General features: G+C 42.8%; 1 protein-coding gene across 1 annotated transcript in view; it reads left to right on the forward strand.

The window, feature by feature from the left end:
- The window catches only part of GLI3 (GLI family zinc finger 3), a 312,480-nt gene that overhangs the window by 198,387 nt on the left and 101,478 nt on the right, over nucleotides 1-12,615 (forward strand). The window contains exon 5 of the mRNA XM_069588234.1: nucleotides 9,514-9,719. Within this exon, the coding sequence (XP_069444335.1) occupies nucleotides 9,514-9,719 (206 nt within the window). The remainder of the gene's footprint in view (nucleotides 1-9,513; nucleotides 9,720-12,615) is intronic.

Here is a 12,615-nt window from a genome sequence, read left to right on the forward strand (position 1 = left end):
TCCAGAGGAAGGGTGAGCCTGCTGATTCAGACCACAAAGTCCAGCCTTCAGGGCATGCAGTGGTTCTCGGGTGAAGGGTGGCAGGTGGAATAGCCAGCACAACCATCTGTACACTGCAGAGCTGTGTGATGTTTCTGGGCAGAAAGCTCACCTTGAATAGAGGAGACCATGTCAGGACTAGGCAAATTTCCAGTGATGTCTAGTGTATTAGTTGTGGACATTTAGCTATCTGTTTCTGTCATTGTATGGAAAGCAACTTTTTTTTATTATAAATTTTGGTTTATTAAAGCTGTGCTTATTGAGTAATACATTATAAGGGGGAACTCCCCTTAGTTGTCTGTTAAGGCATTATTTGAATATTGAGTGTCTCCTTGTTATGGAAAGAAAAAAATTAAACAAAAAATTAACTTGCTATGTAGGAAAACACCCAATATTTCAGTCTTCTGGGAGTTGAAACTCTCATGCATACCCCAAAATGTCAGGGGTATGTATAACATTTCCAGTGTCCCAAGCAATATGAAAGCAAATGGTAATAATCTACCCTGTAAACCTTGCTTAATGCTCTCATAATGGGTAATGCAAGTGATTAAACACTGTGATTTTAATCTTGGCATTTTAGTAACCCAATAAGATAGATGAAAAGGCAGTAACAAATTCAATACTATATAATGATATTTCATTCTAACTAAGAAGTCCAGTTATTCTCTGCAATACGTGTTTTTGTTTCTAAGTTTATCATAGTTTAAAATGCTCTAATATTAATCCTTTGTGCTTTTCATTGTAATAGATTTTCATGACTTTATAAAAGAATTAATCTGAGGTTAAATTATTTCCACAAACAAACACAAAATATTGCTTTATTGTCTTTGGGGAGAACATGAAAATAATCCCCACCTGCTTTCTTGTCTAAAGCTATACTTCATTTATGCATTGGGTAACATGGAAGCAAAATGGCAGCCACTCATTAGGTCTTCATGCCCTTGGGAAGACAAAGAGGTGGAAGTGCTATAGGGGATGCTATGCCTGGGTGGGCAGGCTGGGGTCCTGTATGCATAAGCCAAGATGCAGAGGTCATGAAATGACAACTCCTCCCCCTAGTGATGCTCTGGTTGCCCAGACAACCCTCTCCAGCTTGGGCATCTTTCTGCTAGATAGTCGTTGTATGTATGAGGGGTCACAGGCATATGTCTGTACTCTTTGGCTACAGGATAAATAGCATGAGATCTCTGTTCTGGGAGCAGTTCTAAATTTCAGTCTTCCTCTGGGGATGTTTGTTGTTTGTTTTTTTTTCCTCCATGGTTTGTGCTTGCTTTCCAACCACTGAGGCACACACAGACCCAGAAGAGAGAGAGAAGAGAAAACTACAAAGACAGAAAGTCCTGAGAGGCTAACAGTAATCTTTAACTCAAACTGTGTGTACCCACTAAAAATATAAATCAGGAAAGTAACACTATAATTTTTTCCTGATGCTCCTGTAATTCACAAATCAAGGTTTTTTTTTAGCAAGCTTAACAAATATTTACCAAGTCAACTTTATGATAGTTTGTGAAATAATATATATCATTTATATGGAAAATTTGGTGACTGCCTTCCTCGCATGTCATGTCTTTCTTCAGGAGAATTTACCCCCCTGGGTCACCATCTTGAATGGGTCTTTCATACAGAGGTGATACACATCTGCCTATTAAAGGTAGTAAGGTTAGCCTTCCCTCTCAAATTTTCTTTGTGGTTAAAATAACTAACAAATTACCTGGATGCCAAGAATTTGAAAGTGCCTCTCTTAGGTAATGTTAAAAGTAGCTTTATTGAAAAACTATAGTTTGTACATATTTATCTCCTGCCGATGCAGGAGTTGTAAGAGACGTGGGTTCGATCCCTGGGTTGGGAAGATCCCCTGGAGGAGGGCATGATAACCCACTCCAGTATTCTTCCTGGAGAATCCCGAGGACAGAGGAGCCTGGTGGGCTGCAATCTATGCGGTCTCAAATAAACATGACTGAAGCGACTTAGCATGCATGAAAAACACACATATCCATGTCAGGTGGCTGCGGGGGCCATAGCAGTTCAAGGCTGGATGCTCAGTCTTGATGCTTAGAAACTCATTTTTGTCTGGCTTCAGCACTAGAGAAATGTCATAATGGCCTGGCTCGCAAGAGTCTGATGTGGAGACAGAATGAGTAAGTCATCAACTTTCAGTGAGGAATTGAACAGCAAGGGAATGGGAACACCAGTCTCCAAAAGTCTTGTCGTTTAGACATTTATTTGTTCATACGAAGAAGTTTTGTTGGGTGCTTCTGACAACCACCGAGAACATCAGTGGCCTCCATCATTTATTTACCTAGTGCCCAGTGCTGTCCGTGACAGAGGCCTGGCAGGGAGATGCCCTTGTTCCATTTCCTGTATACAGAAACATGCCTCAGTGGCAGAGCCAGGAATGAGCCTGAGTGTAAGTCCAGTTCCTTCCAAGCTCTTGCATTTAATTATAACTGAGTTCATGTTCTTAACCGCCTTATGTGGTTTTATGATTTTGAGTGGAGGGTACTGGGAAATCCAAGGAGATGCTCCCGGGGTTCCGTCAGATTGGGGAACAAAGCAGGCAGGTATGTTTATATCATAAAATTTGCTCTGAAAACAGGGTTCCGATATTTGTGTTTGAAAATCACATAGTATGCTGTGTTTGCCATCCCTAATATGCACGTGTGATTATGTGTATGTATGAGTAATATGTAGGCTTCCAGGGTGGCTAAGCTGTGAAGAATCTGCCTGCCAGTGCAGGAGATGCAGGTGTAATTCCTGGGTCAGGAAGATCCTCTGTAGGAGGAAATGGCAACCCACTCTAGTACTATTGCTTGGAAAATTCCACGGACAGAGGAGCCTAGTGGGCTACAGTCTGTAGGGTCGTAAAGAGTCAGACATGACTGAGCAACTGCATACACACACATGTGAGTATATATATGTACATATATACATATCTGTCTCTATTGTGCTAAAAAGCCTCTTGATGAAAGTGAAAGAGGAGAGCGAAAAAGTTGGCTTAAAGCTCTACATTCAGAAAACGAAGATCATGGCATCCGGTCCCATCACTTCATAGGAAATAGATGGGGAAACAGTGGAAACAGTGTCAGACTTTATTTTTGGGGGCTCCAAAATCACTGCAGATGGTGACTGCAGCCATGAAATTAAAAGACACTTACTCCTTGGAAGGAAAGTTATGACCAACCTAGATAGTATATTCAAAAGCAGAGACATTACTGTACCGACTAACGTCTGTCTAGTCAAGGCTATGGTTTTTCCTGTGGTCATGTATAGCTGTGAGAGTTGGACTGTGAAGAAGGCTGAGTGCCGAAGAATCGATGCTTTTGAACTGTGTTGTTGGAGAAGACTCTTGAGAATCCCTTGGACTGCAAGGAGATCCAACTAGTCCTGATTCTGAAGAACAGCCCTGGGATTTCTTTGGAAGGAATGATGCTAAAGCTGAAACTCCAGTACTTTGGCCACCTCATGCGAAGAGTTGACTCATTGGAAAAGACTCTGATGCTGGCAGGGATTGTGGGCAGGAGGAGAAGGGGACGGCCGAGGTTGAGATGGCTGGATGGCATCACGGACTCAGTGGACCTGAGTCTGAGTGAACTCTGGGAAATGGTGATGGACAGGGAGGCCTGGCGTGCTGTGATTCATGGGGTCGCAAAGAGTCGGACACGACTGAGCGACTGAACTGAACTGAACTGAACTGTCTCTATTGTGTACATGTATATATTAGGGGTAGAATATATTAGTATAATTTGTGATATAAGTATGTAGGTATTGAATATTTGTTAGATGCTAGGCTCGGTACATGAGGCTTTAGTTATATTCACTTGCCAGCCCTTCCAAGAGGTAGGTATTCTCCTTTTGGATGATTTAGGACAAGTGAAAGTGTTAGTTGCTCGGAGGAGGCAATGGCACCCCACTCCAGTACTCTTGCCTGGAAAATCCCATGGATGGAGGAGCCTGGTAGGGTGCAGTCCATGGGGTAGCTAAGAGTTGGACATGACTAAGTGACTTCACTTTCACTTTTCACTTCCATGCATTGGAGAAGGAAATGGCAACCCACTCCAGCATTCTTGCATGGAGAATCCCAGGGACAGGGGAGCCTGGTGGGCTGCCATCTATGGGCTCACACAGAGTTGGACAGTACTGAAGTGACTTTCAAAAGCAGAGACATTACTTTGCCAACTAAGGTCCGTCTAGTCAAGGCTATGGTTTTTCCAGTAGTCATGTATGGATGTGAGAGTTGAACTGTGAAGAAGGCTGAGTGCTGAAGAATTGATGCTTTTGAACTGTGGTGTTGGAGAAGACTCTTGAGAGTCCCTTGGACTGCAAGGAGATCCAACCAGTCCATTCTGAAGGAGATCAACCTTGGGATTTCTTTGGAAGGAATGATGCTAAAGCTGAAACTCCAGTACTTTGGCCACCTCATACAAAGAGTTGACTCACTGGAAAAGACTTTGATGCTGGGAGGGATTGGGGGCAGGAGGAGAAGGGGACGACAGAGGATGAGATGACTGGATGGCATCACTGACTCGATGGGACGTGAGTCTGAGTGAACTCCGGGAGTTGGTGATAGACAGCGAAGCCTGGTGTGCTGCAATTCATGGGGTCGCAAAGAGTCAGACACGACTGAGTGACTGAACTGAACTGAACTGAACTGAAGCAACTTAGCAGCAGCAGCAGCAGCAGGCCTCCCTGTCCATCACCAACTACCGAATCTTACTCAAACTCATGTCCATTGTGTCGGTGATGCCATCCAACCATCTCAACCTCTGTCATCCCCTTCTCCTTCCTCCTTCAGGCTTTCCCAACATCAGGGTGTTTTCAAATGGGTCAGCACTTTGCATTGGGTGACCAAAGTACTGGAGTTTCTGCTTCAGCATCAGTCCTTCCAGTGAATATTCAGGACTGATTTCCTTTAGGATGGACTGGTTGGATTTCCTTGCAGTCCAAGGCACTCCCAAGAGTCTTCTCCAACACCACAGTTCTGAAGCATTTCTTTGGCGCTCAGCTTTCTTTTTGGTCCAACTCTCACACCCATACATGACCACTGGAAAAACCATAGCCTTGACTAGATGGACCTTTGTTGGCAAAATAATGTCTCTGCTTTTTAATATGCTGTCTAGGTTGGTCATAGCATTTCTTCCAAGGAGCAAGTGTCTTTTTATTTCATGGTTGCAGTCACCATCTGCAGTGATTTTGGAGCACCCCCCCCACCGCCCTCGCAAAATAAAGTCTGCCACAGTTTCCACTGTTTCCCCATCTATTTGCCATGAAATGATGGGACCAAGTTTTCTGAGTGTTGAGCTTTAAGCCAACTTTTTCCCTCTCCTCTTTCACTTTCATCAAGAGGCTCTTTAGTTCTTCGCTTTCTGCCATAAAGGTGGTGTCATCTGCATATCTGAGGTTATTGATCTTTCTCCTGGCAACCCTGATTCCAGCTTGTGCTTCCTCCATCCCAGCGTTTCTCATGATGTACTCTGCATATAAGTTAAATAAGCAGGGTGACAGTATACAGAAATAGATGTTTTTCTGGAACTCTCTTGCTTTTTTGATGATCCAACGGATGTTGGCAATTTGATCTCTGGTTCCTCTGCCTTTTCAAAAACCAGCTTGAACATCTGGAAATTCAAGGTTCATATATTGTTGAAGCCTGGCTTAGAGAATTTTGTGCATTACTTTACTAGCATGTGAGATGAGTGCAATTGTGTGGTAGTTTGAGCATTCTTTGGCATTGCCTTTCTTTGGGATTGGATTGAAAACTGATCTTTTCCAATCCTGTGGCCACTGCTGAGTTTTCCAAATTTGCTGTCACATTGAGTGCAGCACTTTCACAGCATCATCTTTTAGGATTTCCATCACCTCCACTAGCTTTGTTTGTAGTGATGCTTCCTAAGGCCCACTTGACTTTACATTCCAGGATGTCTGGGTCTAGGTGAGTGATCACATCATCATGATTATCTAGGTCGTGAAGATCCTTTTTGTATAGTTCTTCCGTGTATTCTTGCCACCTCTTCTTAGTATCTTCTGCTTCTGTTAGCTCCATACCATTTCTGTCCTTTATCGAGCCCATCTTTGTATGAAATGTTCCCTTGGTATCTCTAATTTTCTCGAAGAGATCTCTATTCTTTCCCATTCTATTGTTTTCCTCTATTCCTTTGCTCTGATCACTGAGATGACAGGATTAGAACTAATAGAAAGATCTTATGAGACCGGCTCTGGAAGTACTATACATTTTAAGATAACAGGATTAGTTAGAAGGTTTTCAAGGAGAAACTGTCCTCAAACAGGATACACTGTTGTTATATAATCATTGGTACAGAGTTTAAGCTGAGTTGTTTTGTTGTGTAATCATCAGCTCTGGGCTTAAAGAAAGAAAAAAAAAAGTTTTATGTGACTAAGATTAAGAAATATAGAAAAAATGTTTGTCCTTTTCCCTTCTATGAGAATTGAGAGAGACCCTTATCTCTTCCTTGAGAGCCCCAGACCCCTTTTCCTCCTCGGGGACCCTGGACTTCTTATTAACCTGCCTTGTGATTGACTGTCTCAATTCCATCTACTGTACCCTGCCAGGCTCCTCTGCCCATGGAATTCTCCAAACAAGAGTACTGGAGTGGATGGCCATTCCCTTCTCCAGGGGATATTCCTGACCCAGATATTGAACCCCAGTCTCCTGCACTGCAGGCAGCCTGTTTACCACATGAGCCACCAAGAGGGGTTCATATCATAGCCAAGATCACACAACTTCTTGTCCCTTTCATGTCAGTTCCCCTTCATCCACAAGCCCTTCCATAGTACTACTGCTTTGATGATCTGAGTCAATTGTCTCCAAAATTCCTGATGACCCCACCCAGAGTGACCCTCGTTAACCATTTTCCTGTTGTATCCAGGGGGTGGCTGTCATTTGTCTACTAGATAGTTCTTTTCTTTAGTGCAATTGACACCTTGCAGCTTTCATAATTGCAAGCCTGTTTGAAAACATGTCCCACTATCTCACTGAGAAATAGGTGACCCCACATCTTCCCTGCATTGTCTCTGAAGGGGAGTGACATGCATGCATATCACGTTCACCAGAGTGTGTGGAGTTGCCTGACTTTATCTCCAGATCTTGGAGGCAAGACTCTTTTCTGCTGTTGCCCCACACTGGTGTGGAAGCGAGGATGGAGCCTGGGTGTTCCTTTTGGGAAAGAGATGCCCAGGTCTTGATTCGTTACTCATAGAATAGTTGTCCTTAGTCTTCTGTGGAAAGAGGTCAAATGAAAGTGAAGGTGATGGTGCACACATTGACATCCACAAATTCGTGAGAAGAGAAAAGCGAGAGTTTTTCTGCTCCTTTGGGACTGGCGACCACCTCAGCCTGACATCTATAATGTTCATATTGTTCTAAATGCTGTTTTTTTCCTCCCATCTATTATTTTTCAATGGAATCTAAGCTGCTAGGAATATTCTTACTACCATTTTCAATTCTGGAACTTGAGAAAGATTACAGGTTCAAATTTTTTGCTTCACAAAAAACCAGTAAGCAATGGCATCACCTTCACTGATTCAGAGTGAGTTCTTCATGGATCATAAAAAAAGCTTGTGTAGGAGGTATCATCTCATGGATCTCGAAATGCCTGCTTCTCTACTGACATGTCTGTTCTTGTGGCATCTGTCTCTCATCATAAATCCACAAGTGAGCCGTATTTCGTAATAATCACTTTGGAATCAGATTGGAAGGATTGATTTTCCTTTCCGGTAGAAAATGAATGACTGAATTTGAGAGTCCTATGTTCTCTAAAGTAGCAGCAGGTCTAAATGGAGCTTCAGATTTAACCAATGACACAGAGCTAATATATTTCGCAGGAAGGAGCTAAAATAGGATAGACTAATAGATTGCGCCAATTTCTGTTTTCTAAGTGATTATGGAAAGCCTCAAGTTGTTTGGAAAAGATGTAACTATTTTCAGGTGGTGACTTCTCACCCTGCCTACATGTAAATTTAGAAAACTCTCGATTTGTAGTTTATTTCTCCAGAAGTGGCACTTAAGAACAAATAAAAAGCCTCTTTTTTTTTTTTTTTAATTAAAGTTCAAAATGGTAAAACAAATAAGAAGAAGAAAGTCAGGAAAATCCCCTCTCTCTCGTGTATTTTAACCTCTTTGATTTTCTACTGGGAGAAAATTCACGGTATGAGCTTTGGTTTCATTTAATTCAGTGCCTGCTCTGTGCTCTTGCAAGAACCGGCTTCTTCCAGGATTCCATTCTAATGGGGTTGGCGGCCAGAGCCCCAGCTGTGTGTGCCTTTGCTGGGGAGGCGGGATGAGAAATTGTTTCTCCTCCCTTTCCTTTCACTCCTAAAGCCAGTGCCCTGAGAGGAGTTTACAGTCAGTACATCCCGCTCTATCACAGCCTCGCCTCTTTATGGCCATGTTCTCTGTGAATGAAAAAAGAGAAAGTACAAGCATTTAGCCTGTCAGAGCCAGTTCACTGGATTATCCACACAAAACGTTTCCTATTAGAGGAGGGACAGGGCGGCGAGGGGGCTGTTCCACACACTGGCCATTCTACAAACGCCTGTGCCCAGGGTGTGGGGCCGGCTCTGGGAAGGGAATCCCTGGAGTGGGTGGGGTATGGTGGCAGCGGTGTGCCTTAGAATTTATTTGCAACAGCCAAAAGCTTATACTCTACCTTTGCTCCTTACAACTAGGACATGAGCTCAATCTTTTCCAACTTTCTGTCCCTGCACTTCATTACTGATTGTTCACTGAATGTGGCCAATCAGGAAGCCACATGCAAAAAAAGTATGAGAGAAAGCTGCCTCCTATGGCTGCCTTCAAAACAGGGAAACACAGATGGGAGAAAATGGTTTTACTCAGAACTGCAAGACCCAGAGCACTAAGGCTGGAGCATGGCCTTATAGACTGTCAATTTCACGTTTCTTACAGACTCCTGCAATTAGACTTTTTTCTTATTTGTAGGCATCTCTGCTTTGTGCCTGCTCACACTTCCAAACCAGCCAAATCTTCCTTCTTTTCTTTCTCCTTTTTTCCCTTTTCTTCCACCCTTCCTTCCTTTCTCCTTTTCTTTCTCTTCCCTTCCTTTCTCCCTCCCTTCCTTCCTTTCTTTTTTTTTTTTAATGCAACACTATGATGGTGAGAGGTAAGTTCAGCAGTGAAATTAACATTCACATCAAATGGAAAATAGAATCACAACTACCTCAAGCTCAGATGCCTGTTTAGAATTTCTTCTCATGAGGAAAACCAAAGGTTTTATTTTCCTGTATTGCGAGTGCCAGAAAATTTCTCAAAGGTCAAATTTCTTTGCCTAAACAATTGTATAGTAGCATTCTGCCTGCATTATGTCACTGTGATTTGAAATGTAAATGCCTGATATTTTTTCCCCCGAGACACCTTACAATCGTGCTTATTTTCTTTCACAGACAGCCTCTGCTGTGGAGCTCGTCTCATGTATACCTGTTGTGTCTGCTTTTCTTTTTACCTAGGCCTTCTGCCTTATCTAGTAGCCCCACGTATTCTGACCTGCCCTTCATCAGGATCTCCCCTCATCGGAACCCTGCTGCAGCTTCCGAGTCCCCCTTCAGCCCCCCGCATCCCTACATCAACCCCTACATGGACTACATCCGGTCCCTGCACAGCAGCCCATCCCTCTCCATGATCTCGGCCGCTCGTGGGCTGAGCCCCACAGATGGTGAGTTTCAGACCAGCCTATCCTGCTTCTGCACGTTATGGGACGTGGTAAAGAGTAACTGATGCGTTTGTGTCCAGTGTGCCAGGGGCTGTGCTAAGTGCTGTGACTGCATGCTCTTATTTCAGCGTTATGATGCTTCCATGAGGGTGAGGGTATAATCTCCATTTTCAAATGAGGATTTGGCAGAGGGGCCAAGTAACTTGCAACCTGGTTCCTTGGCTAGTAAGTGGCAGAGGGGGAACTCAAGAGCCAGAATGCTGTGATGCCCAAATCCTGTTATTCACGACTCTGTTTTGTGGCTCTATTTAGACTGACGTATTGCCATTCCTGTATTGTACTTGTGTAACCAGCACATTTTGCTCACCTTCTGAGGAACACTTTTCAGGTCTGAAGGGCACATGTATACAGTCCATTGGAGCAGCACTTTTCAGACTCCACTGTGCATATACATCACCTGGGGATGCTGATAAAATAGGCTTCCTGGTGGGATGGGCCTGGGGGACTGAGGTTCTGCACTTCTGAGACGCCCCCAGGTTGTTTCAGTGCTGCGGGTCTAGGGACCACATTCTAAATAGCAAGATCTTAGAGAACATGATGGCCTAGCCCCATTGTATGTGCCCTTTGTCCTTGACCATGCCACATGAACACTGCAAGAGGGATGCTGTGGGACAAGAAACGACCTTTGACTTTCATTCTCTCATACAGGATGCTCATTTCCAGCTCCCAAGGACCAGATTCCTGTTGTTCTGTGAGCCTCCCAATTAATTATTGTCACCTGACTTTTAAATTGGAGCTGTTCATTCCACAACTGTCCATGATTAAAATGCTCCTTTGGGGCCTACTGTGTAGTACAGGGAACTCCACTCAATATTCTATAATGGCCTATATGCGCAAAGAATCTAAAAAAGAGTGGAAATATGTATATGTAGAACAGATTCACTTTGCTGTACATTCAAAACTAACACAGCATTATAAATCAACTATACCCCAAAACAACAACAAAAAACTTTTTAATGTCCCTTTGGTTCAGAGAGCACATTTCCCATTTCATGAACACATATACAAACTCACCTGTTTACAGTAGCTAGAATCTGTGTTAAGGCTCAGAATGGCTTAAGCTGTACTGATGACAAGTAGAGAAGTGTGAGTTCTCTGCAGCAAACCACAAATTGCTGGTGCTTGTGTAGGTGCACATGTACTCTGGCTTACCCAGCAGTGTTTGCCCCTGCACAGCCCGTATTCTCCACGCACACACTTCCCAGGGCTGATTGTACATGGTGGGGATAGTAGGTAGAAGCAGCCGGAAATTTCTCAGTAAATATTAACCCAGTCATACTTCCAGGAGTGGCTGGGCTCCAGCAACAGCTGCTGACTCACTGTTTTTTCCCCTCTGATTCATTGCAGTAGATATACTTGTATAGTACCCAAGCAAGAAGTTTTGCCATTTGGACAAGATGCACACTTTAAAAATAAAACTGTAAAAGAGTGAGATCGGAGTTTGTTCTGCTTTGGATTTGGTTTTCCAGTGGGAAAAATGGAGAGTCACCTCCATAGAATACATGGGACTCCATGACAGTGACTCTCAGGAACAGAGGGAAAGAGGGTAGACAGGTCAGCTGATGATGGGCTTGGAATGATGCCTGGCTTCCAGAAATTTAGCGGGGCCACTGAAGGTGGTACCTCTAGTTAAAGCATCTTATCATCTGCTTTTCATAGTGTTTGATGATAAGTATGAATAAAACATTTTTTATTAGTTCTGCATCTTTTGTCCTGACTCACAGGAGGCCAATTAATACCCAAAGTCAAGTCACTCATATTTGTCTCTTGTGGTCCATGATTTTTGTATATATCTATCTTTATGATGTATGAAAAGTAAGAAATATAAAGAAGAATAAATGAAAGATAATATAAGATATATAAAAGAATATTTAAAAAGGATGAAATAATACCACTTGTAGCAACATGTTGGACCTAGAGATGACCTACTAATTGAAGTTAGACAGAGAAAGACAAATACATCACTTATAAGTGGACTCTAAAAAAAAAAAGATACAGGTCAACTTATTTACAGGCTTCCCAGGTGGCACAGTGATAAAAAATCTAGTCGCCATTGCAGGAGATGGTAGAGATGCAAGTTCGATCCCTGGGCTGGAAGGATCCCCTGGGGGAGGAAATGGCCAACCACTCTAGTATTCTTGCCTGAAAAGTTCCATGGACAGAGCAACCTGGTGAGCTACAGTCCATGGGGTTGCAGAGTCAGACAAGATTGAGTGCACACGTGTGCCCACATGCAACTTATTTACAAAACAAAAATAGACTCATAGACTTAGAAAACAAACATGGTTTGGGAAAGAGGGTAGGAGGGATAAATTAGGAATTTGGTGTTAATAGATACACACTACTATATGTAAAATAGGTAAACAATGTACTGTATAGTACAGAGAACTAGTAATATATTCTATATCTTATATACATATACTGGAAAAGAATATGAAAAAAATACATGTGTATATATAACTGAATCACTTTACTATATATCTGAAACTAATATAACATTGTAAATCAACTATACTTCAGTAAATAAAAAGTATTTGAACACAAATATAAAGCATACCTAGACCTGTTGCTAGTATGCCAGTGTTTCTACATTTTAATGATAAAACTAGCTTTTATTTTTCCAATGTTATGTGCTAGGCACTTTCCATGCACCATCGCCTTCACTCCTCCCAGCAACTTCCTGAAGAGGTGGAGCTGGGATTTGTATCTAGATCTTAGTGCCTCTGGAGCTGACCCTCAGAACTGCTATAGTGCCTGCAGCTTTATGTGCCTGCAGCTTTGGCACATAAGTTGTCCGGTGAAAACCAATCATTATCCCCTTCTTATAGAGCTGACGCTT

Source organism: Ovis canadensis, chromosome 4, assembly GCF_042477335.2.
Source record: "Ovis canadensis isolate MfBH-ARS-UI-01 breed Bighorn chromosome 4, ARS-UI_OviCan_v2, whole genome shotgun sequence".
NCBI lineage: Eukaryota > Metazoa > Chordata > Mammalia > Artiodactyla > Bovidae > Ovis > Ovis canadensis.